The 22,294-nt window shown below is 48.2% G+C and overlaps 1 protein-coding gene across 3 annotated transcripts in view; it reads left to right on the top strand.

Moving 5' to 3' along the window:
* The window catches only part of LOC135829737 (phosphatidylinositol 4,5-bisphosphate 3-kinase catalytic subunit beta isoform-like), a 39,177-nt gene that overhangs the window by 4,352 nt on the left and 12,531 nt on the right, over positions 1-22,294 (top strand). For all 3 annotated transcript variants that reach the window (XR_010555903.1, XR_010555904.1, XM_065342127.1), the window contains exons 3-14: positions 309-460; positions 1,454-1,634; positions 2,647-2,796; positions 3,240-3,395; positions 8,751-8,804; positions 16,377-16,521; positions 16,864-16,955; positions 17,603-17,686; positions 18,336-18,458; positions 19,527-19,748; positions 20,112-20,180; positions 21,018-21,121. Coding sequence is in view for 1 of the 3 variants with exons in the window: in XM_065342127.1 (XP_065198199.1) it covers positions 309-460; positions 1,454-1,634; positions 2,647-2,796; positions 3,240-3,395; positions 8,751-8,804; positions 16,377-16,521; positions 16,864-16,955; positions 17,603-17,686; positions 18,336-18,458; positions 19,527-19,748; positions 20,112-20,180; positions 21,018-21,121 (1,532 nt within the window). In the remaining 2 variants the exon portion in view is untranslated. The remainder of the gene's footprint in view (positions 1-308; positions 461-1,453; positions 1,635-2,646; positions 2,797-3,239; positions 3,396-8,750; positions 8,805-16,376; positions 16,522-16,863; positions 16,956-17,602; positions 17,687-18,335; positions 18,459-19,526; positions 19,749-20,111; positions 20,181-21,017; positions 21,122-22,294) is intronic.

The following is a 22,294-nucleotide window of genomic DNA, read 5'->3' on the forward strand; positions in this document are numbered from 1 at the left end:
TAGGACGCCACCATCCCGTTCTCAGCTAGGCTTGAGATGTGGCTCCTAAACGGTGGGATAGGGGAAATGAGATTCACCAACCAGAGGCCAAAGGCCGAAATCCCATTTGCCAAGTCCATTAGAAGTGAGAGCCTGGCCAGAATGGAAGCTACAGAGGCTGACCATATACTCATCAAATCCCTTCCATCGCCCCTGTAGTAATACTATTTGCTTAACACCATCATGTTGTGTTTGTTGTGAACCATGCACGTCATGTTATACGCTTTGTTTGTGTGTTTCGTCTTACCCGGTCGTCCTTCTCCGCACAGAAAGAGACTTGGAAGTTTGCAAAGAACTTTCCCTTGTCAGACACTCTGATGGAACCAGCGGACTATGTGCTGTGCACGATAACGTCGACTAACGGAGTGGAGGAGGAGTTGCTCGAGGAGACCGTTCAGCTGTGTGATGTAGACTATTATATGTAAGTTTGGGTGAAAGAATTGGCATACTGTACAGCCGGGAATTATCGGCGGTGTAGTATTTTCGATATTGCCCAAAATCAACGTTTCGGTAGTGCGAAAAATTCGGTAAAACCAGTTTTTCGTAATGCATTAAAAGAAGTAAATTATCGTGTCCGTTCCCGAAGGGAACTCGCGACGGCAGCTAACACCCGGTAAACCCTAGCGGCAGATGCAGCGCCTAACGGTGGGGTGAGTGGATAAGTCTCACAACCACTGGCACAAGTGCCGAGAAACCCCATTAGATGCATCCATGTACCCCTTTACCCCTTGTGCCTGGCCACAAGTTCCCAGTTGACTGTGGGTAGCAGCACGGCTGGAAAAACCGCTTCCAGGCCAGACTTGAACCAGGTACCTCTCGTGTCTCAATCATGGTCTTCGACCAACCCGCTGTGCCTGCCTGGTTCATACTGCATTCATGTACGTATATATTCGATGCCTTTTACCTTAGGTAAACATTACCTGTACCGAAGTTAAGACATGAGAACGAGTTATGCATCCACGACTGTAACAAGATAATAAACAGTCAGAAAGTCATGGATAGTTGCTGCATATCTCGTTCTCACGCGTTTTCTTCTCTTTTTTTAAACACATTTATTACTGGCTCAGTGTCCGAGTTGAAATTTTAACCCCTTATCTGGCCATGAAATTCAGTGTAAAACAGAGTAACTAGCATTTGTTTATGAGGGTACAGCGTACGTGTATAGGGTCACTGGCATGCTTTATTCATTTGTCCCGAGTGGCCAGACCATACTGTAGGTTTGGTTTGCAGTGGCCTGATTTGTCTGTGTACCCTCTTCCTCCCCCTTCCCTCTCCCGCCTCCACGCACACACACACACACACACACACACTCACACACACACACGCACACACATGCGTGCGTGCACACACACACACACACATACGCACTCTCTCTCTCTCTCTCTCTCTCTCTCTCTCTCCACTTCCCACCCAGGCCAATCTTCTCGGTGAGACTTCAGCAGGGCAACACCGAGGACAGGCTGATGATGAGACGTCTCAACATAGCCGCCGGCATGGGACTTAGCACTGGAACTCAGAAGGACTCTCGCCTGGGGACTGCCGTTGACCCGGCCACCGAGGAGATCATGGACTTCAAGCGTAGTGTCGTCTATGAAGTAAGTGACACGCGCGTGACTGGTGTCTGTATAATATATAACAATTGTATGCACAAGCCTTGGCTGTGTGGCTACAACAGTTGTGCTCGGTGAAATGCGACCAAGAGTGCATATGTTGCGCCCTCAACTTGAACGGCCCTTGACGCCCTGGAGGTGGCACGAATGCGGCTGGACGTACACATGTACAAATAAAATGATGTAGTCGGAACTGGTCCAGGGCGCCAGCTTTGCACTTTGGGTCGGATTTCACCGAGCGCAACTGTGTTAGGTCTCCTGCCCGGACTGATTCAACCATCTGTGCTATTGTTTACTCCATGACCGGTGGTCGTACAGTGGAACCAACTTAGCAGGACATATTGGATGTTCGGGGACCAGTGGTTCGATCCAATGTTATCAGAACTTTATGTTCCCGCCCATAGGCTCCAATGGGCACTCATGGTCTCCTATCTGATTAGAATTCAAGACGAGCAAAAGGGTGGTGAGACCTAGTGTACTCGACTAACCTCCCGAGGTCTCGGCCTCATAGTTAACTAACGTTAGATACACCAATATATCTTGTTGTATTGCTTGTCTCACACACTATAAGCCCATTGTGCAATGACATAATTTGAACCGTAAACACCCACACACACAGCCGTGACCTGGGCATGGTCGTGTGCGGGTGTTGAACAGTGCATTGCGGATCCCAGCAGCGTACTCACATAACACCCGCACACACAGCCGTGACCTGCGCATGGTCGTGTGCGGGTGTTGAACAGTGCATTGCTGATCCCAGCAGCGTACTCACATAACACCCGCACACACAGCCGTGACCTGCGCATGGTCGTGTGGGGGTGTTGAACAGTGCATTGCGGATCCCAGCAGCGTACTCACATAACACCCGCACACACAGCCGTGACCTGTGCATGGTCGTGTGGGGGTGTTGAACAGTGCATTGCGGATCCCAGCAGCGTACTCACATGCATAGCTCATACATTCTGTATTTGGCAATGCGCTTATACTCTGCTCTCAGGTGTGTGACCCAGCGGTGAAGAAAAGATGTGAGTCGTGGGAGACACGTGCTAGCTACCAGTACGGCTGTGAGACTGAACCCAGCCCGGAGTTGCCCGACTCGATTCTCAAGCTGATCGCCTCCAACCATTCCTTTGTCGTCAACGTCATGGTAAGGCAAGCTTTTGCCACCGGTCTTGTGTGTGTGTGTGTGTGTGTGTGTGTGTGTGTGTGTGACGGTGTGTGTGTATGTCCTCCTTTATCTCCTCCCGTGATGGTAAGCATCATCAGCCTTGCAAGCTGTTGAATGGTGTAATCCCGGCACATGTTGCCATGTCTAACATAGCTGTTCGCTATCATCAATGGGTATGTGTAGGTGTAGGTGAGCCAAGCGTTTATCACCGGTCCGGTGTGTGGATGTGTTTTTCTCCTCTTCGGCATGCAAGGCACGTCGACTATGCGTATTGCTGTGTGACTTGGCTGGAGGCCGCCGAGTTGTCCTCATCCGTAGGAACGTCACCACCCTCTGTAGATCAAGGCGTAGACATGTGTAGAGGGTCCTGAATTATTGTTGCCTTTTGTTGTTGTCCCTTGTGTTGATACCTCCTACTATAGCCTGACCCTAACATATCGTCCACTAAGTCTTTGATGGTGGCACTCAAGTGTGACGTGAATGATCTGATACGAGACGTGGTCAAGGTGAAACTGCGTCACACCAAGCAGCAGGACATTGGCGACGGCGAGATCAACGTTGATGACTACGTCATGAAGGTGAGCACCACCACGGGGAGACTCCCTCAGTATCACTAGAGTAAAACTGCCCAGTTCGGGGGCAGGTTGGGACCGAGCACTGCCTGTAATAGGTCTTTTGCCAAATAAGACACGCAGTGACTTGGCGGGGCATGGCATGCGTACTGAATGCGTGACCCAGGCACGCCATACATGCAGTGCATTCCTCCCAGCGCGAGCTCTTGTTTTGGAACCGCAACGATCAATCACCGCGTTTGGCGTGTACTCGCCCACTTGGCCAGAAAAATGTGGCTCTCCTGGATCGAAAAAAATGACAGCGAAGGGTTTCTGTTTTATTCTCGCTTTTCAACGCTGTCCGCTGTTTGTTTAGAAAGTATCTCGTTGTGATTTACTTCTCGCTGGGCCTTTGCAGTGAGTTTGATACATCATGTAACATGGCTGACGAAGCGGGCCATGAGCCGAGCCCTTCTTCTCTTGCCGCGATACGTTGCGATGAAGGGAACGTTGCAACTAGTCCTGTGGCTGAAAATGAAATTGAAGATCCCAATGTTCGGTTTGTGATGCCTCCGGACAACGAGTCGTTTGAAAAATGGACGGTCAACCAATTGAAGACGTACCTGCGAGCTAGAGGAGCCCGAGTGTCCGGGAAACGAGATGAGTTGCTCGAACGGTAAGTACCACTTCGGGATGCAGTCTTCAAATAACTTTTCACAAAAGGAAAAGAAAATTTTATCGGTACATGTTTTTGCTTTCCAACTTCCTCCATCTGTTCAGGGCCAGGTTCTACCACAACGATCCAAAACTGTGCACTCCAGATACATCTGGCGGCAGGCGTCGGCAAGGAAAACGGAAGAGTGCTGCCATTCAGAGCATTGTTGACGCTGAGCTCGTGGAAGCACATAGTGATGCAATAAGCACCTCGTCCACTGTAGCAGCTATATCTCGTCCTAGTTTTCCTGACACAGGGTGGGACACATCAAGCTCTGCTTTGCCAAATGACCTATCGCTTGGTGTGATTTTCGATCACCTCCGAGCCTGCGGCAAGCATGCTACCGTGAAAAAGCCCTTCACCCGCGGATTCAACTTCTTCTTCTGGAGTTACATACATTCTGTGAGCTGTTGCAAGATTGCAATGTCTACTGAGACCCCGACCAGATACTTCATCAAAGCCAAGTGCTGGGCGTCCCAGTCCAAGAAAGAAAGTTATGCACTTGAGTGTTTAGTTGAAGCAGCTGCTACAACTTACCTGATGTCTATCGCTTATGCACACTGCTCTTGCACTGCTGGAGTTGCTGGCTCGTGCCATCATCTCGTCGCACTGCTCCTAAGCATCGAGCACTGTGCGAAGAAGCAGCAGGATGTACCAGCAGAGCAGACTTGCACAACTGAGAAGCAGGCTTGGGGTCCTCGGCCTCGTCAAGTTGTCGCACAGCCAGTTTCTTCACTCGTAATTGAAAAAGCGGATCCGTCGAAGAATATGGATGACATTCAGAGTGTCCGGCGAGCATCCTCACTCTATGAGGCGAGAGGTCCTTCAACCAAAGAGATTAAGTGTGAGGAACTTGATCGCCTGCTGGATGAGATCACCGCAACCGGCCGCAGGTACCCCATTGCAACTTTGCTGTCGCGTGGAGAGGAGGTGCACCAGTGTCAGTCCAAGGTGGGCGCTGTCCCATTCGGCTCAGTGCTGTGTTACCACCAGCTCGAGGGGGATAAAGTTGATGTGCCTCCAGCTAGAAAGCGACCATTTGTGGCGATAGCGGACCAACCGCAGCTGGTAGCGTGCAGCTCGCAAACAGCAAGTGATGATCGAAACACCACCTCAGAATCACCTGCCAGCCAACAACCTGCTGGCGCTGAGTGTTCTACCAGCCAGCACTTCTGTGATTTACCACTGCCGAAGTCTGCTAGGGAAGGTGATGAGTTTGCACGACCGCTACTCCATAGCAAAACCATAGCCATCGAGCGGCTCACTCGTAGTCAGGGTAGCAGTGAATTGTGGAAAAGACTGAGGAGAATCACCCTGACTTCTTCACGCTTCCACCTCGTAACTCACCGGAAGGAGGTGACAGATGCATTCGTGACGAGCCTCTTTCAGGACAAGGATTTGTCTCGAGTTGGAGCGGTTTCTCATGGAAGAGCCTGTGAGGATTTGGCCAGAAGGGATTATTTGGCAAGCAAGCAAACAATGTGCAACGCGGACTATGAGGTGCGGCAATGTGGTCTGGTCATCCACCCTGTTTACCAGTACATTGGTGCTAGTCCTGACGGCCAAGTCTATGATGGGTCCTGTCCAGCCGATCCAAATGGTTTGCTGGAGATAAAGTGTCCGCACACCGCTTATGGCGATGACTTAACCCCTGCTGAGGCCTGTTCATTGCCAGACTTCTGCTGTGAGCTTGTCAATGGTCAACCCCGACTCCGTGCTAGTCACGCGTACTACTACCAAGTTCAAGGGCAACTTGGTGTGTCTGGCTTATCTTGGTGTGACTTTGTCATCTGGACTGGGCCTCGTCGACTTTCCGTGGAACGCATCTTGTTCGACGATGAATTTTGGAAGAAGGATCTCCTTCCACGCCTGCTACAGTTCTGCTCATCCCATCTGAAAAAGGCCACGGAAATCTCTGCCGGCCAGGTTTTCCAGGATGATTGAGAACATTGCCTGGCAGCTGTTTGTGCACTTGAATCATTATTATTACATTTCATTCTTTTCTTCCCAGTTATACATGGTAATCTTGTAATGGGTTGAAATCGTAAAATACAGATCAAATGCAATAGCATGTAATTAGGCCTCAAACTGAAAGGAACCTGCAAGATAAAATTCGAATCATTTCAACTTCATGCGTATGGTTGTACAATACATGTATAATATATTCGCCGTTGTAGGTCCGTTGTGACCGTAATAACAATACCGGCAAGACTAACTTTATTCATTGAACTTATGTAAATATTGCAATCAAAATTATATCGTATCAAATTTTGTACAGAGGAAGTCATTATCTGCTCAGTAATATGATTGTGCATGACTGTTCAGGCATGACGAAATTCGTGTTGCTGAAGATTAATTCGCCATGCAATGCTAGCAACAGTTGGCATGGATAACTTAATTTACATCAGCAAGTAAAGGAGCCTGGAACAATGTGAGAAGGCAACAGACTGTCCATATCTGATTGATGATGGGGAAAAGAGTTGTTGGAACAATCTTGGAAAAGATGTTGAACTCCTTGATCCGCTCCATGAGACGCTCAACATGAATTCGTAACTTGGCGATTTGTTGCGTTTTCTGAACGTCTTCTAGGGCCATCTGGTGTCCTGATCGCTTGAACGGGGGAATGTTCAACTTGACGCCATACGGCACTAAAAGATCCTGGATGTCGAATCCTTTATCTGCCATAATCGATGTCCCATAGCCGGCTGCTGGGAGAAGATCTAGGAAGTGGCTTCTGATCGTTAGCTCGCGGTCACTGATAGATCCAGTGAACAACTCGGAGATGAACGCCACAGCACCATCTGGGGTCATACCGATGAGGCCCTTCAAGGTGGTATGTGTCTTGTACGAGCTGTACAGTTGGGACTGTGCAGGCAGACTGGACGTAACTTCGCATTTTAGCTCTGTGGCATCAATGATCAAGAATGTTGTCGGATACAGGTCCTTGAACACATCTGGCAATCGTTCTGACACTTGGGAAGGACGCGGCCAGATTGGAATCATTCCCAGTCGCAGGTACATGTAGTTGACCATTGTTGTGATGATACGACTCACAGTCCCAGTATCTATCAAGTACAGATCAGCCAGCATTCGGATGTCTGTGCCGCGGCGAAGACGAACCATGGTAAGGAAAAACTTCTCTCTCCAAGCCAACTTGCTCTTCCGTCCAGCACCGGGTTTCCTTTTCCGTGAGTCGGCATCCAAGGGTTTGCTGCGAAAGGAAATGACGCTCTTATCATCCAGGTGAAGAAATTGTTCACATGCATCAAATGCAGCAAGTGAAGGAAACCCAGTGTAGTACTGCATATCGGAGTCAGAGTCTTCAAACCGAGCTAGAGAAAATAGCTTCAGGCTGAAGTCGACTTGGATATCGTCGATAGCAGCCAGTGCTTCTTCAAGTTCGTCTTTTTGCTTGGCATTTTCCTTCGTCGTGGCTTTCAGCTTTGCAGCGTCTGACTTGGGCTCCTTTGCTACTTTAGGAGGAGGAGAAGCACCACGCTCGCGAGACTTTCTCTTCGTGGGCTTCTTCCATGCAAATACGCTTGGAACAGCAGTAGATTTCAGCCTTGCGCCCGACTTCTTTGTCCCTTGGACATAGTCTTCGTCCGTGAAGTGGTTAGAACACACCACTGTACTGTACGACATGATGGTAAACACACCGTCCCTCTCATCTCGACGGATGGCGGCAATCCAAGACTTCCTTGTGTCCAACTCGTCCCTGCTCACGCTTCTAGCTTCTCCAGTTTTTGTTTCTTTGCTACCAGGGAAGACGTGGAACAAAGTATTTTTGTCCGAACGTCGGTCGCTGTTGCACTGCGGAACGCAGCAGTGATCGCCTTTCCCCATGACTAGAGAAGCTGGGAAGATGTCCTACATAACAAAACTGAACACTTTACAAGAACCAGGCGGAGAATCTCCAGCGGCTGTTCTTTTATCTTCTAAAATGTCGAGCGCGATCGCTTGAAGAAGTTAGTTTCTGAAAGTAAAGGCACGAACAAAAATAGAAGGAAAAGTCACATTTACACGTGGGCGAGTACACGCCAAACGCGGTGATTGATCGTTGCGGTTCCAAAACAAGAGCTCGCGCTGGGAGGAATGGACTGCATGTATGGTGTGCCCGGGTCACGCATTCAGTACGCATGCCATGCCCCGCCAAGTCACTGCGTGTCTTATTTGGCAAAAGACCTATTAGGAATTGCCCGTAACTCACAACTTACGTACATTACTTACTGCATGCAAGGAAAGATCAAGTTTTATGCCAATCAATATGACTGTTTTCGGGCATTTTTCGTTGAAAAGCCATTTTTGTGATTCTAGATGGGTAAGAAAAGTGCCCGGTAGATGAACTTGCCCGGATTGGGGACGTCCGTATCTGTGGAGATTTACTGTATCAGTATCTCTATCTCAGCACTCACGTCGAGTAATTCTGCTGTATATTTGAGTAGGGTCCTCATTCCTCACCACATTCTACCTTTCATGCAATTGTTTTCAGTGTGTGAGTTGTGTTCCAATTCTCCACCGTGACAAATTGTGTTTTGTTCGCCCGTAAAACTGTATGATGATGTGTGTGTATTATAATGATGTGTGTGTGTGTGTGTGTGTGTGTGTGTGTGTGTGTGTGTGTGTGTATATTTGCCTGTCTCCTGCCTGTGTGTATTCGCTTGCAGATCACTGGCAGGGAAGAGCTGTTGCTAGGCAACTATCCATTAGTACAATACACGGTATGTCAGTTGTCACAGCATAACGTGATTAACACAATTACCATGCATCATTTCCCAGTACAATTGAGAGCTGAGATGCAAAACCCGCGAACCACACATAAAATGAATCATGTTTTGAAGTTTTTTGGTCAATATCCGAAAAGTGGTGAAATGGATTCAGCGGGTTTTGCATTCCAGGTCTTTAATTTAAAAAATGGTATTCTGCATCCAATGGCACAAATCAAGAGTACATGAAAACCAGAGTGTGCAGCTTGGTGCTTTTTCTACTATGGGTGTCTGTCACCGCGGCGTTCCGTGATTACATCTTATTTGGCGAAGATCTGAGGCGGGAAATGGCGCAGTGCGTACAACTAAGCTGCAGTTGTGCAGAAAGGGACCTACTTGAATCCTGCTTGTACGCACTGCATCACTAAAATGATGTAATCACAGAATTCCGCCGTGACAGCAACCCATCCGGGCTGCACACTCTGGTTTTCATGTACTCTTGTGCGTATCCATCCAAAAATGGCGGGTGGGTATTTCCCCTACTCTGGACAGACTGTGACCGTGGTAACACTGGGTTAGGACTGAACAGGGAAAAAACACCAGGGACTTTTAAAAGTCGCATCTTTTGAAGAAAGAAGTGGCGCTGGGTTTGGTCGGTTCATGTCGGGTCTTGACTGACGTCTAGTGTCAACCGAGCAGAGGAAACAGTTACTCTGTAACTCATTTTTTCCATTTTCCAACATTGTCTTGCCATGCATAATGCAACGTACAGGGGAAAACCCCCGACTTCATACCTGTGTGCCTTTATGACCCCTCTGTTAGTGGCTAGCCACCAGCATTATCTTTGATTTGCCTGAAAAACACGAAAATCGACAAAATTAGGGGGGGGGGCTCAATCACAGTAGGGTAGAGGGCACAGCCCCCTCCCCCTCTTTTGGCTAGAAACATGATGTTTACTGCTGAGGAGGCCATGGATCCCCGCAATGATCACACACAAACTGTATGAATGACTATGACAAACAACTGCTTCCGCCGGTCCTGTATGCGAAGCAATACTCACTCTATTATAATTCAACAAAAGTCTGTTGAAAACTTGAACGTAGGTAACCAACCCCCTCCGACCCAAGAACAAAAGAAAACATGATGCGTCAGTCTTACACAGACTCGCAACCACAGCAGTGTTAGAAAAATTAGTTATGCCGTTACAATTGCGTTCGAACAAGCTATTGGTCAGCCTGCCGGGATTGCTTCTGTGTTACTATCACTTCACAACCAGTGTGGGATAAATCAAGACAAGACGGGTAACAAGACCAGAAACGTGTCCCGGGACTGGTGACTGACACAAACTAACTTCACTCGAAATCCATGCAGCTCTCGTGTACATGTTGTCTTCATCTTGACGTTTCACCTCTCTTCAGCTCTGGCTATGTCCAGCAGTTTAGCGTCATGCTTCCGCGATGGGCACGTTGGTGCTGATGACCAACCGCAGTCGCCAGGGTGCAGTTTATCGTCGTACCCAGGGCGGGTTGCGGTGTGGTGACGTTGGCTACTGGCAGTGTTCCCTATCTCTGCCCAGGGTTCGGAATGTTAGCGGTACTGAACATCCTGGCGTGGTCGACTAATGTCGTGACCGGGGAGTGGGCCAGATGAACTATCCGGATTCTTCGATTCCCAGGTTCTTTATGGAAATATACCAGGAGTCCAGATACCCATTCCTCACCCCCACCGTGCCACACAAGAAGACCAAAGCTTCACTCTAGGACCAAGTTCCATCACACAACAGAGAAGGAACAACAACAACAACCAGCGATCGACGCAAAGCATCGAGCTATGTACTGCAAGTAGTAGCGTGCAAAGAGCGAAGCGAGCGAGCAGCCAGCAAAGCATGAATGGTGAGAGGTTCCACAACGCTATTCCTAGACGAACCACATCGACGCCACGGCAAACACTTGATTGGAGCAGAAATACAATGCAGATGATGTAGCAACACCCGCACACGACAGAACTATAGAACACATGTATTGGACATCTTCAGCCTGTCTTTATCTTCATCCTGGCACATGGGATGGAAATAGAGTTTGCACTTCAGGCAGGTCCTGAGGACTGGAGGGCTGCCTTTCTTGCAAAGTAAACACACCTCTTTAGCAGCAGATAGGGAAGGGGATGGTGAAGTGTTTTATACGTTCAATAGCCTGCTCCGCAGCTATCCTAACACCTGCAACCCGCCGTCTTTCAGTCTGCTCTTGGTGCTCCAGCTATTCATGGCCGCATACAAATACAGGGATGTTGACATGTCTGCCGTCTGCCATCAGGGCGGTAATGTCGAATCCCCGGTCTGCCATAATGGCATCACCAGGCTGTAGCTTGCTTAGGAGGCCGGATCTCTTCGCCAGCTCCTTATCAGATACGTGACCACCATAAATTGAGGACAGAAATGTAATCACCCCATTGGGGCTAACACCAACAAGCAGATTGAGTGTGTTGCGATTCTTGTAGTTAGACCATGTTGCTGCCTGCACATCTGGATTTTCCGGTTTTTCCAAGGGAAATTCTGTTGCGTCGATGATGATGTGTGTTGTCGGGAATTTCTCCCAGACACCCAGCATGTGTAGGTCAACTAAATCTCGGGATGACTACATGTTAGTCTCCTGGGACGTATGATACAGGCATGCCATCCAAGTTGGTAATATGCGCTTAACGGTCGCTTGCTTAATTGAGAATCTTTGGCCAAGATTGGACTCAGGACAATCATGTCTTAGCTTCATGAGTGTCAGGAGCAGTTCATTGTCAGTGCATGCTGAGGATACGGTGTCCTCACCACTGTGGTAGTCCTCCGGGCCAACTGTGCTGCACACCTTTGTCTTCACGGCGGACCCAACCCACTCCAACACGGCGCTGTACATAGTTGGGAGCGAGATCAGTATAGAATATAGCTGTCAAGGTCATTCTTGAGCTTGCGCAGCGAGAACTTTTGTGTCTCCGATTCCATTCTGGAATCGCCCAACATGTTCTCTAAACATTGAACCTTGGTCTCTTAATTCACTCAGCTTGCTGCTTAATTTGGGCCAGGCAGTGATCATTGACATATTTCTGCAAATAAGTTTCAAGACAGCGCTTCACGTAAACCTTGTGCCCATGCACCTTCTCTTCGCTTGGAAACACTCCCCACTTGCACCTGTCTTTCCAATAAGGACAGCACAGTCGCGGTGAAAAGCATTTCCAAAATGGAGGAACAAGAAATCGGAAAAAATAAAAACAAGCGTCTTCGCTTTTCACGTTTATGTAGGAGCGAAGCTCATGCATGCACGGCTGTTCTGTACCCGGCACTTAACAATATGGCGGCCTTTCCAAAGGTTCACGCGCGGGTTTCTCCAATTCGGCAGAATTTTGTAAATATAGTCGAAATTATAAAAATCAGTCGCATCAACCACGCGTGATTCGTGTTACAAGAGTAACATGAAGTACAGTTTCGAAAATTTGAATATTCGGTAGTTGTTCGGCAAGAAAAATAGATCAGAACAGGAACGAAGAGAAGTTGAAACAAGTCAGTACCAAGGGTTCTTACCTTCACTGCTTTGGCCTCTTGCTCTTGACAGGCTTGAGGGCGTCGTGTTCAGGTAATGTGCTTACAAGGTGCTGCTGAGATATTGCCTGCAGACGCTGAAGGTTGCTTCGAATCGAATGGAAATTGCGATGAAGACCGTTGAATTTTGCATGGATGCTCTCACTTCCTTGCTCGGCAAGAAGAGCGATGCCGACTCTAGTCTGCTTGATGGCGGGAACAGTGTGCTCTTCCAGCAGGTGTAGCTTGGGAGTGATGTGGCCGAGCTGACGCTGGACGACATGCGTGCGACAGAGACCAAGAAATTTCTCGACTTGCTGCTGCAAGGATACTATGTCTTGGTCAGTCACTTTCGCGGAGTGGTTGTAGAGAGACCTGCAGGCTGCATACGACTTCAGCAAAGACTGGTAACGGCGCTGGATGTCCTCAGCTTGTGGAAGCAGTGCTGGGTGCCGCTGGGTGATGACCAAGGCTGGACTGGAAGTCAGTGCAAGGATCACATCATCCTGCAGAGCTAGGTGTACATGATTCCCTACAAAAGCACCACCATGGTACGCCTGCCTGTCAATGCCACAGCGTTGAAGCACAGGATCAATGCTCTCTGAACATGGGCCAACAAAGTCCTTCTTGCCCTCAATTTTCAGTACCTTGGCCGCTACGCGCTGGTGCTCCGTTTCATGTGCATTGTGCTGGTTTTGCAGCTGCAGTAGGTAGCCCTGTACCTGCTGCACGACTGCTTCTTGTCCAGGTTGATCGGCTGTAGCAATCACCAGTGCCTGCAGATAGTGCTGCACAGTCTCGACTTTCTTCTGGCTGTCTGCCACGATTACTGCAGCTTGGCGCAGCTCAGCATGGAGCAGTGCAAGGTCAGCATAAACTCTACTGTCCTCTGGTGTTGCGGCAGCTACCTGAGCAAGCTTGGTATCCAGCTGACGCACCTCTGTCAGGTATGCCTCGAAGATCCATGGGAAAATTCCCAGATCCAAGTGAAGCGCTGGAATGATGACATGGTCGATCTCGATTGGCAGAATGACAGGTCTCAGCACATTGTTAAACTGTTTGACTTGAGCTGTGTTTGCTCCCGCACTGACGAATTTGGCGTGGTCGCTGGCCAGGGTTTCCAGAGTGCGTGGCGTACTGTCGCCATCTGAACGATCAGCAGTGGGCAGATCCATGCTCTTCTTCTGGCACACACAATAAAGACATGGACGTACTCCGCTAGCACCAGACAACCCATAGCACTTGGTTTGGAACTCGTAGTCCCCGAAAAAGAACACATCGAACGTCTTGCCATTCCACTGTACTTCTCTTTGAAGACGAACTATTTGTTCACTGTACATCTTTAGCATTGTATCGAGGTTGGCAAACGTATCATGACAGCTGAATGTGCAGATCGGTATGGTGTTGTCCAGAGAATTTGGCTTGTGTCGGTTGGCTACCTGCATGACGAATTTGAAGGATCCACCGCCATGATCGCCGCCGAGTTTGAGCCAAATCTTGTCTGCTGGGATAATTCCAGCATGCCAAGTCAGCTGGTCATGCTCTTCAAACATATCAAGGTAGTGAGTAACTATATCCACTAGATCTGGAAAGTATACTGCACTTGCCATGATGACGTCACCATTACGCTTCGTCAAGGGTACCTCCTTGGCGATGTACTCTGGAAGCGTATGCGCAATGTACGTCCGTGCTGTTCGCTCGGATTCCAGCTGTACGCCGAAGTCATTGAGCCACCGCTTCATCTTCCTGATCTGATACCACGGTAGATTCATATCAGCTTTGATGGCCAACAATGTTCCGCTCTTTGGTGAATTGGCTGTGATGCCTGCCTCAGCCAAAAGAAGCTGTCGTTCAGCTTTTGTCAGTCGTTGTAGCCCAGCGACCTGATGAGCACGGGCACCATCAGGGCCACCGCAAACAGTCTGCTCAATCCTCTCCAGTACTTCTCGCCGCCGCTGAGCTGTTCGAACACTTGCTTGCGTGGACGACACATTTGGAGCTGCTATTCTAGCGAACAACTGTGGCTTTCCATGAGCACTGCTTCTGAGCTCCAGCATGCCATCTTGAACTCTCGGTTCGACCATGCGATACGTGAGCTCATCAGCAAACTTGCCCCTGAGTTTCGATGGTGATGCTCTTGTAATGTCATCTGCTGATGATGCTGGCATTACTGTTCGAATTGGTGTGCTCTGTGTCCCTGGGCTATGCTCGCATTTCTGCACATGCTGACGCAACTGTGATATTGGCATCACCGCTTGACAGCCATCCAGTGCTGGCTTATGGAAATCACACCGCACTGTCCAATTTGCAATCACCCGCTGTAGAACTTTGGGTGGCCGTGTTATGCTTGTCTCACTCATACTTGAATCACAGCTAGGACATACTGGTGTGTCGTTGTCGCTCAGCCATGCACACACACAGCTACTACACAGCAGCTCTTCGCAGCATGTTGTAAGAACTGCCCCATCCACGATCTTTTCACAGATCTTACACTCCTGTACTACATTCTGGTCCACGAAACGAGTTCTTACTAGTGGCTTAACGGCACTGAATACTGGTGTTGCATTGCTTGTTATGCTGTCTTTGTTGACGGAGCGAGTGCATGCTGGAGTGGTGGTACTTGCTGGTGTAGATGGAGTGTGAGGTGCTGATATGTTTGCTGCACTTGTGCTAGCGTCGCATTCAGCTGAGCGACTAGTTGTACTGGACGATTTACGCTTTGAGGGACGGCCACGTTTGGTTTGCTTAAACGATGAACATGTTTGGCAGTTGGTGCGGTGATGGGGGTGCCATGCACTTACAGGAGTACAACCACCCGATGGTTTTGCTTGTGGTCGACTCAGAACCCGTTGACAGTTGACACATAAGTACTGAGGGTGAACTTGTGGGTCATCTGTCGAAATATTGATGCAGAATTTTGACCAAAGCTGGTCTTTGAATTCGCTCGCAGGGTATTTGGTGGACTGGCTACACGACGTGAACTTTTTGCCACCCACACGACAGATCTGGTCCAAAAACGCAGCATGCTGGTCCATAATGTCAGAAAACCTGTTGGAAACGTGTGGGAGAAAAGTGGATTGTATAGGTGCTTAGGAAAACTGTATTCGAACGAACTTTTGGCAGTGGGTAGATCGATACTTACCATGTCCAGGAAAAATACTCGTTTGTCGCTGAAAAATCGGTACAGCAAGGAAGACGCTCTGTTTTGGAGTGGTGAGAATGTCCACCACGAAAAAGTCGTAGCAAGAACGAAGTCGGCAAAAATGGCTGAAACAGCAACAAGAAAGCTGGAATGGTCGAGTGTGTGGTACCAACGCGAAGCTAAGTTTTCCGCGGATCGAAAACCGGGAGTTTCAGGTAAACCAGGTCGAGTAGGAACGAATAAGACGGTGATTTGGATGGCGAAATGTCGTACTTCGACGTCCATTCTCAGTGTCTTCTCAGTGCAACATTTTGAAAATTTGAAAATTCTGTGATTTTTGCCGTTTTGAGAAGTGGCACGGATTCGCGAAAAAAAACAGCCGTGAAAAATAAAAACAAGCGTCTTCGCTTTTCACGTTTATGTAGGAGCGAAGCTCATGCATGGGTCACTAGTGAACACGGACTGCATGCGGACACTGGTCAAAGACTTTAAAAAGAGCGCCGCGCGTACAGTCGAGTGACAAACAAACTGGCTCAAAGCATGCTGTGTACTCCCCTGTGTGGCGCAGTGTCCCCGCAGTCTTATCCGCAGGAGTTTGATGCATGCGTGCCATTCTGACTGTGTGCATGTTTGTATGTGTGTGCGTGTGTGTGCGTGTGTGTGCGCATGTGTGTGCATGTGTACGCGTATGCATGTGTGTATGCCTGTGTGTGTGTGTGTGTGCCTGCGTGCGTGCGTGCATGCATGTGTGTGTGTGTGTGTGTGTGTGTGTGTGTGTGTGTGTGTGTGTGTGTGTGTGTGTGTGTGTGTGTGTGTGTGTGCGTGTGTGTGTGTGTGTGTTGTGTATAATTTGCATATGTACATTCTCTTCTCGTGACTTCAGTACATTCGCCGCTGTCTTGCCAAGGCTGTGCGGCCAGACTTGGTGCTGCTGTTGAAGTCTGACATTCAGTTCTATGGGGATCTTGATCGCGTTGTCTATCCAGCCACGACACCAGCACTGCCAGATCGGTCTTACATCAATAACGGTACGCTTCCAATCCACTGGGATTCTGTGTTCGGTTCTGTTATGTAAGAGTGGCTTGTTATGTGTTATAGACTATAGTATCACTGGGGTACAGTGCAACATTGCCTGTTGTGTGCGTGTGTGTGTGTGTGTGTGTGTGTGTGTGTGTGTGCGTGCGTGTGTGTGTGTGTGTGCGTGCGTGTGTGTGTGTGTGTGTGTGTGTGTGTGTGTGTGTGTGTGTGTGTGCGTGTGTGTGTGTGTGTGTGTGTGTGCGCGTGCATGTGTGCGTGGGTGTATGCGTGCGTGCGTGTGTGCCTGCGTGTGTGCGTGCGTGCGTGTGTGCATGTGGGTTGTTCACCAATAGATGAGACTGAGACGTCGCTCTGGAGCATCGGCAACCCGCTAGTCTTCAAGGTGGTGCGTGCCGATAACTTAAACACTGACAACGAAAGTCTGGTACGTTGCGAACACCGAATCAAGTTCTGATAATGTATAAAATCCCTTTACGACATTGATATTCACAATGTCTACATTTCAACACCAAATACAGCAGAACCAAACTTTTCAGTAGGTCGGCCAAAGTTTCTGCCTGTAATTCACAGCGAAACCATTTTTTTGGTTAGAACATATTTGAAAAGAAGTTTGGGTGGACACACCCATTCCAGTCTCACTGCAAATCTGAACCAATTCCATTCTTAAACAACGTTTCGGCACATGGCCATCATCAGGTAACTGAACAATGATACTGTGCCAGCTACAAAAAGTAGAAGTTTATATACATATTTGAAAACAATGAAAACTGATCGAGCATGCTATACAAGAGAGAGGGAGGGAGGGGGGGGGGGTTGTGGTATGTTTTTGGTTAGCTTCCAGCATATCTTTGAAGTTGAAACACGTAGCCTTTAGTCCACATTGCTTGTATGGTGTATCTAGTGGATGTGAACAGGCAACCTTTCATCCCACCGGAACTTGTAAGTGTGTGTGTCATGGGCGTCGTATCGTGGGAGCAGTGCGTTGCCAGTCTGGGTGCTCACATGTTTGTCGAATGGGTTGTGGTAGCACCCAATTTCTTTGGGAATCTTGTGTGTGTGCGTGCTCCGCAGGTCCGTGTTCATGTTGGCATATACCATGGTAACGAAGCACTGTGCTCCATCGAACGATCCAGACCAATGAGTGTTAGCAATCAGGTACGTGCATTTATTCATTTAGACTTTATTTGAACGATTCTCCAGAAGTAAATGAATACTTATTGGGCGAGTTTAGGTGCAGACAAACACTGACAAATATCTGCGAGTTTGATGTCTGAACCAAAGCTCCAGATCCACAGGCACAGGTGTGTAGCTGGTCCCCCTTTGGCCGCATATTGGTAGGATGGCTGGTGTATGTCATTCTTGGTCATTATGAGCATGCTGATCCTATATGTAGGTCAAACAATTTAGGGGATCTACGTGCCCCCCCCCCCCTCCCCCCGTGCACCATGCTGGCTACGCGCCTGCAGGCAGGTGTTTTGCATCGCTAACTGTACTCCAGTCAGCGGTACAGAACATGTAGACCTGGAGCCCTGGTTTTTACATCATGCCGTTTATTTTACTTCCACGAATAATTCCCCTTTTTCCCACTTTTAAGTGGTGCCCCAGTATTGAGCTCTCTGCCATAGTATAATGTCAATAGATTCACATAAGTAATAGGTGATGCTAGGTTGTAAGTCGCACCAACATTTTTGCATTCCCGTTTTGTGTGTAAAAAAAAGAGTGTAACATCTATTCGGGGAAGTCTCTCGTGTTTCTGGCATTGCGGCTCTTCCAATCACACTGCCCATTTTGTGATTCTACGCAGGGTGTGTCTTGGAATGAGAATATTCATTTCTCCGAGCTACTGGTGAAGGACATCCCGCGCAGTGCACGCCTATCCCTGGTCATCTACACGATCCGAAAAACCAAGCGAAACAAGGCCAAGGAGGTAAGGAAGAATTGATGTCCAGCTAATTCCAATGCAGGTTGTGTCCCTCACATCCAGTCAGGAACTACAATGGTCACCAGGGTCTTGTGGCTAACACTGATCTCATAGGAGAATGGTCATAGTCAACATAGTCTCCAGGTGATTACATCATAGTCTCCAGGTGATTACATCATAGTCTCCAGGTGATTACATCATTGTCTCTTGATGGTTACATCATTGTCTCCAGGCGATTACTGTAAAACCGGAAAGTCTAACGACCAAAAAGTTCAACATTTTTTTGTAATTTTGGCATGATTACGTGCAGAAAGTTAAACGCTGGCTACCTAGCCACCCATCTGTATTCGCATCTTTACACAGATATCTAGCGATAACGTTTTTTTCCAATAACGAAAAATAATTGGTCGTTAAAACTTTAGACTTTGTGACTCGTTAGACTTTCCGGTTTTATAGTACATCATAGTCTCCTGGTGATTACATCACGGTCCCCTGTGATTACATCATACTCGCCTGGTGTTATTATCATACTCTCCTGATTGCCTGATGATTGCGAAAGCATGAAACTTGAGTAGCAGCAAGTAAGCCTTGATTGCCCTTGATGTTCTGTAGTCTCCTGATGGTAACATCAGCGTATCAACCTTCGGAGTAGAGATAGGTTAGGCTTCAACTACACTGAACTCTATTTGCGCTGTGTTATCTATGTGTATCTTCCTCTCCTAGTCCAAGAGGGTCTGCAGTGGGCCAACCTGCCACTGTTTGACTATCAGCATTGTTATCTTTGTGTGTGTCTCCTCTGCCCCTAGTCCAAAGTTGGTCTACAGTGGGCCAACCTGCCACTGTTTGACTATCAGCATTTTTATCTGTGTGTGTGTGTGTGTATGTGTGTGTATCTTCCTCTCCTAGTCCAAAGTTGGTCTACAGTGGGCCAACCACCCACTGTTTGACTATCAGCATTTTTACCTGTGTGTGTGTGTGTGTGTGTGTGTGTGTGTGTGTGTGTGTGTGTGTGTGTGTGTGTGTGTGTGTGTGTGTGTGTGTGTGTGTGTATGTGTGTGTATCTTCCTCTCCTAGTCCAAAGTAGGTCTGCAGTGGGCCAACCTACCACTGTTTGACTATCAGCGCCGCCTACGCACTGGCATGGTCATACTGCGATGCTGGCCATGGGAGGGGGCACTGTATGATGAGCTAAACCCCATCGGCACCACCACACAGAATCCCATCGAGAACTGCACCACCGTTGAGCTCGAGTTTCCGAAATTTGGCAAGCCAGTGGTCTTCCCCTCGCTGCCAAAGGTATGTCATGAATTACGTTGCATGAATGCATCACAGAAAGTTCGTCCCCAGCCATGAATTATGAACTGAGACATTCTGTTTATTATTGGAGTAATCACTATGTCTTATCATTGAGAGGTCATGAAGACCCCCCCCCCCCCCCACACACACACATACCCAACCCCTCACTTCTTCACACGCTGCATAACCATTATACCGAATACGGTATGTGTCAAAATAAGTACCCAAGACTGGTGAAAGCAGCACACAGGTCTGCAAGCGATCTACCCTTATCAGTTATCAGTCACTGATCCGTGTGTGTCTCTCTCTCATTCTCTCTCTCTCTCTCTTTCATTGTGCCTTGCCTTTCTTGCGACCGTGCAGGTGTTGGAGAAGGCCTCGCAGTGTGCCAAGGCAGCTGGAGAGAAGCAAGAGAGTTTCATGACCGCAGGCGTAAGTAATGTGTGCACGAGTTGTGTTCTTTCGATGGCCCGATATGGTGAACACAACGAGTGAGTTTTGGTGGCTGGGTTTGGTTGACTTTAAGTAAAACAACCAAAACAACCAGTCTACAGATACTTGGCGTATAAGCTGACGTTGTTTCATTTTCCTTCATCACGTTTTGATGTTTCCCTTTCTCTTGATGTCCGTCTCCAGCAAGAACGCAGAGAACTCTGGACAATTGTGCAAAGAAAATTAACACATTTATTGCATTCCCAACTCATCACAACCACGCGCTCTCAGCCGAACCATACAGACACCAGCAAGGACACTTCCGTTGCACTAAATTGGAAATATGGCCGAAAGCTCTGTCGCTATATTTAGTTCTAAAATTAACACATATTTTAATTAATTGAGATGTTCGAGTGCTTTTGACTCACTATAGAGTAGCAGGGAGCTGTAATGTTTCGAAATGTGCGATCTTCACATGTCCATTGGGTAGTAGCAAGGACATCTAAGATTCAAAGTGTGTGGAGGAAAACTCAACTCCAATCCGTGAGCAGTGGATTGGCGTGTGCAGCACTAGTCAATGCTGCTCTATATGTATTCTGGGAATGTGGTGAATAACTTCTTGTGTGTTCTGTGTCTCTGTTTATGGGTGTCTGCACGTGTGTGTGTGTGTGTGTGTGTGTGTGTGTGTGTGTGTGTGTGCGTGCGTGCGTGCTCGCATGCTCGCATGTTTGTGCATGTATGTATGTACGTATGTATGTGTGTGTACGTGTTTGTGTATGCGTGTGTGTACGTATGTGTGTGTGTGTGTGTTCCATTGGTGTGACCCTGGCCGTACAGAGAACGCAGAGCAAGTCCATTGCCAGTGAACTACTGATCACTATCAAACGAGATCGTCTCTATCAACTGGAGGAGCAAAACAAGGAGATTCTATGGAGGTTTCGGTGAGTACTGCAAAGTAGTGTTGAAACGATCTCACCGGGTACTCGTTAGCTCGTTCGCCAGAAACTTGGCTCGTTTGTGCGGCCAGCTCGTTTGCACTAACGAACACCGTACACCGTAATCCGTACACATGGCAGTACAAGTCGAGCGGGGAGTCGGATAACTTTTTACGACTCCATGGTCGATCGAGAGTCCAGTCCCGCGCAAAGTGAAAATCACTCGCAGTTACAGTGACTGCATGCCGCTTGCATGACACTGAGTTGTTTCAGTTGTCATTGCAGCTTTGGTGGACTCCACTGATGTATTGTTCCGCATCTGCTGACCTGCTGCAGGACAAACTTCTGTCAACTCTTAATTCGAGTGAAAGTTACGCTCAGTCGTTTGGAAGTTTTCTCCCGCAATGCAGCGAAGAACAGGGCTACAGTCTTTGCAAAACGGTACAAAGGCTGCTCAATGACGGCGCTGAAAAGACATCTCGACACTAAACAGCAGTCCGAAGTGAAGCAGCAGCAACCCCAAACGCCGGCGGTGATAATTTGGACCAGCTGAATTGGAAAAAGTCGAACTTAGGAAAAAAAGATTTAAAAAATCATTATTTGCCACATCAATGAAACTCGTTAGCTCGCTCGATAGCTTGCTCGTTAGTGGCACTGATCGCTCGTTTGTTATTGATACGCTCGTTTCAACACTACTGCAAAGTGCATTGAACTCTGTTCAATCCCAGAGTGCCCTGCAAGGTATGGCAGGTGAGAAGAGGATTCCGAGGGCCCAGTACTCGGCCGACCCTAGTGATGGTCTCGGCTTCACCTGCCTGCCTGCCCGCCTGCCTGCCCGCCTGCCTGCCTGATTTTCTGTATCCCTGATAAAGCTACAATGTCCAGTACAGTAACATTAGTTATGTTGCTGGCTCAGTGTATGTGCCATGACTTTTCCTTGGAATCAAAATGCCAATCTCAAGTGTCCCCAGTCTCTATGAACTATGAACTCACTCTCTATGAACTAGAAGTTTAACTAGATTCTATGTTACTGGTAATGGGTGCAGGCTGGATTTCCGCCTCATTTTCGAGACATTGTTAAACTATGCATTTGAGCAGAATGTGATATCTATCAGCTGTGTATGATCCTTAAAATAGCACCTGGTTGTGTTCCCCCCGCCAGCCTTTCCACTGCCCTGA

This window comes from Sycon ciliatum, chromosome 13 (genome assembly GCF_964019385.1).
Source record: "Sycon ciliatum chromosome 13, ocSycCili1.1, whole genome shotgun sequence".
NCBI lineage: Eukaryota > Metazoa > Porifera > Calcarea > Leucosolenida > Sycettidae > Sycon > Sycon ciliatum.